Below are 3527 nucleotides of genomic sequence, written 5' to 3' on the forward strand. Positions count from 1 at the left end.
CTTCCAAAGCAACAGAAGGCAGGACAAGAAACAATGGTTGGAAACTAATCAAGGAGAGAAGCAATCTGGAATTAAGGAGAAACTTCCTAACAGTGAAGACAATTAACCAGTGAAACAGCTTGGCATCAGAAATTGTGGGTGTTCCATCACTGGAGGTTTTAAAGAAGAGACTGGACAGTCACTTATCTGAAATGGTATGCGTTTGGGTTATGGGTTATGCTTGAGCAGGGGGCTGGACTAAAAGACCTCCAAGATCCCTTCCAGCTCCTGTTCTGTTCTCTTCTGTTCTGTTTTGTTCCGCTCTGCTCTGTTCTGTTCTGTTATTTCAGTTCTTTCTTGCACACCAGAGCAGGAAGAATTACTTAGAGTATATCGTCTTCCTCTCTAGTCAATCTGAATTCTTCTCCATCAATTTATATAACTTGATATCGTGCTATTAAAGTAAATCTGGAAAAGTAGTCTACGAATAGTCCCCGGCTTACGACCAGTGGCTTAGCCACGTTCAAAGTCAGAACGGACCTTGTAAAAGGTACGTATTACCCAATTTAGAAGTCCCCGTATCTGGCCCTTTCCTGTGATTACATGAGCGCATTTTGGGTGAATGGCAACCAGCCCGCATTTACGCCCATTTGCAATGGCCAATGAACATGTGAACACGATTTTCAGCAATTATTTTGCCAGAATCTGGGGTTAACTTGTGGTTTAGAGCAAAAATCGCCCATTGGGGAATATGGATTTGCTTAATGGCTGTGTTTTTCACTTAATGACTATTGTAAAAAGATCATAAAATTGATCGGCTTAATGATCACCATGACTTAACAAGTGTTAAGTTAAGTGAATCCGGCTTCCTCATTGACTTTGATTGTTAGAAGGTCGCAAAAGGGAGATCACGTGATCCCAGGACACGGCAACCGTGATAAATATGGACCAGTTGCTAATCATCCAAATTTTGATCACTTGATCACGGGGATGCTGCAACAGTCGTAACTTTGAAAAAACGATCATAAGTCAGTGCCATTGTTTGGCATTCTTCTTTGTTTCCATGTTTCTTCTGTGCTGCTCCTCCACTGTCAGAGCAGATTCTTAGAAAGGTTGGGGAGTGAGATTATTTTATGGAATCGGACAAATACAGATACTTTTAAATTAATTTGCGCTGTCTGAGAAGTCTTAATGTTTGTTTTTTTGTTTTCCAAAATTATGGGTGTTGGTTATAATGTGCTTAGAAATCAGTTTTGCGGTTTCTTGATTTTGAGGAATAACACTTGAAATGTCAGAGAGGTTTAGAGAATTTTCTGATGTTTGTCTGAATAAAGCTTATATAATCTTTGAGGCAATTGGTCTAAAAGGTTTTATTTTGGATTTGTTTTTTGGGGGGGGGTTGAGTCTCGATCGCATGGTTAGAAGAGCATTTGTTTTCTTCCATCTAATTTATATTATGAAAATAAAGATTCTAATTAGGTCAAAGTTTGTGTATTGTGTATGTTAGTGTTTCTCGAGTCAGCCGCTGGGAACTGAAGTCTAAATATTGTCAAGGTACACAAGGGGAGAAATCTGTTCTCCAAAGCAACTGAAGGCAGGACAAGAAGCAACAGATGGAAACTAACCAAGGAGAAAAGCAACCTAGAACTAAGGAGAAACTTCCTGACAGTTAGAACAATTAACCAATGGAACGACTTGCCTCCAGAAGTTGTGTATGCTCCAATCCCTGGAGGTTTCTAAGAAGAGATTGGACAAGCATTTATCTGAAGTGGTATAGGGTCTCCTACTTGAGCAGGGGGTTGGTCTAGAAGATCTCCAACGCCCCTTTCAAGTCTGTTATTCTGTTAGTCCTTCATGCTACCATATGTGAGAAGTCCATTGAATAATTTGAGAATATGGTCCTTTCTTTTACGGTTCAAATAAGACAGTGAAGATCAAAGAGGAAGCTTAGATGAATGTGCAATGGACTTGTCAAAACATTCTATTCCTCCTAACGATTAAGTTTAAAAGAAATGTGAAAAAAGCAAGGTCAGGATCACCATTTAATTTGGTTCTTGGATCACTATTTAGCTTCTAGCATTTTATGTAGTGTCTTTATGTAGTTTCTGAATGATCTACTCAAGGTGAAGCAAAATGGAGGGAGTTTAGGGTTTAGCCAGCCATGATAACTCCCAGTGGATATAGTAGTTATGAGATCAACTGCAAGGACGTTAGAAAGATTACTTATTACCTCCAAGAACTTCCCATTCAAGTCTGATTGGGTGGTGCCTAGTTGAAGGATTTAGGATGGAGGGACCGAGAGTGATAGAGAAATTTAATGGGAAATTGTAAATAATGATAATTAAATGAAATGCGCCCAGAAGGTTGCAGTCCATGTAGAAACGGAAGTGGTCTTCTTTGCACAAGCAATTGGGAATAAGTGTGAAGGATTTTGATAAATCTTCAGACAGGTGTGAAGCTGCGCAAGAACTCTGAGAAAAAGTAGTATGGATACATGGACCCAGTTGGTGGCTCTCAAATTGATACTGATAAGAGAAGAATGAAAGCAATTTTTCTCCCAGCCTCAACTCTGATCCTTTTATTCAGCCAGCAGCAAAACACATTAGCATGTAAACTATTTACAAGAATTTGGATCAAACACCGTGAGAGTCAAATCTAGGAGGACAATGCATGTTGAGGGGAGTCTTCAACGTTTACCCGATGTTTTTGCTATGCTCCTCTGGGTGAACCTGTCATCAAGGGCCTCATGGACAACCATACAGATGAATTCTGCGCCGCTATACCATTCCGAATCAGAGATTGTCAATTTGCTATAGCGGAAGAAGGACTCATCCCTCTTTTCTTTCACGGCTGGGGTGTTGACGTAGTCATCTTCTGAAATGGGATTGCCATTCTTTAGCCACTGGACATCATTCTCAGGTGGGGAAAAGCCTCGAATCATGCAGGTGATGATACGTGAATTGCCAGGGATGGGAGGGTAGATGTGGATGGATGGTGCCTTGCTCTTTTCTTTGTGAATATGGAAAGAAAAAGATAAAGAAAGTCACATATTATTTAGATTAGGATAAAGTTGTGGAAGCCGTGACTGGGTTTCCATATATTAAGTCATGACGTATTGTAGATTGCCAGCCTCTGATGACTGGTTCACTTGTGAGATTGAACAGATTAGCTACAATTATAACTTCACAGAATCGACTCTGGGTTCAGATAGCACTCCAAGCCAAAATAAAACTTAACGTGATAGAAAAAGCCCAGGAACTTGGAGTAATTAATATTAGGAAGACAGGACATGCAAGTCCTCTGAAGTGCTTAACCCACCTGACTACGTCATTTCACATAGTCCGTCTCGCTTTTGGTCAGTGATGTGCCTGTTATATCGGCTGTGTGTGCGTTTGGAAGATTATTTAATCAAAAGCTGCATAAGGCCTCCAATAAGATCCTCCAGTGTAACAAGAGGAAACCAAAGTCTACACCGGGGACATTTCATGTTAGAGGGTGGCACCACAGGAAAGCCATATCTCACTTTGTTCTAACCACCTGCTTGGTTT

The 3527-nt window shown here is 40.4% G+C and overlaps 1 gene segment (V, D, J or C); it reads right to left on the minus strand.

Annotated features, from left to right (window-relative positions):
* LOC107299899 overlaps positions 1–2920 on the minus strand; it is a 14047-nt gene extending 11127 nt beyond the window's left edge. Inside the window, 1 exon segment of the C gene segment in view lies at positions 2677–2920. Within this exon segment, the coding sequence occupies positions 2677–2920 (244 nt within the window).
* Between the last annotated feature and the right edge of the window lie 607 nt (positions 2921–3527).

The sequence above is a fragment of the Protobothrops mucrosquamatus genome, unplaced genomic scaffold (assembly GCF_001527695.2).
Source record: "Protobothrops mucrosquamatus isolate PMUCROS unplaced genomic scaffold, P.Mucros_1.0 scaffold5687, whole genome shotgun sequence".
Lineage (NCBI taxonomy): Eukaryota > Metazoa > Chordata > Lepidosauria > Squamata > Viperidae > Protobothrops > Protobothrops mucrosquamatus.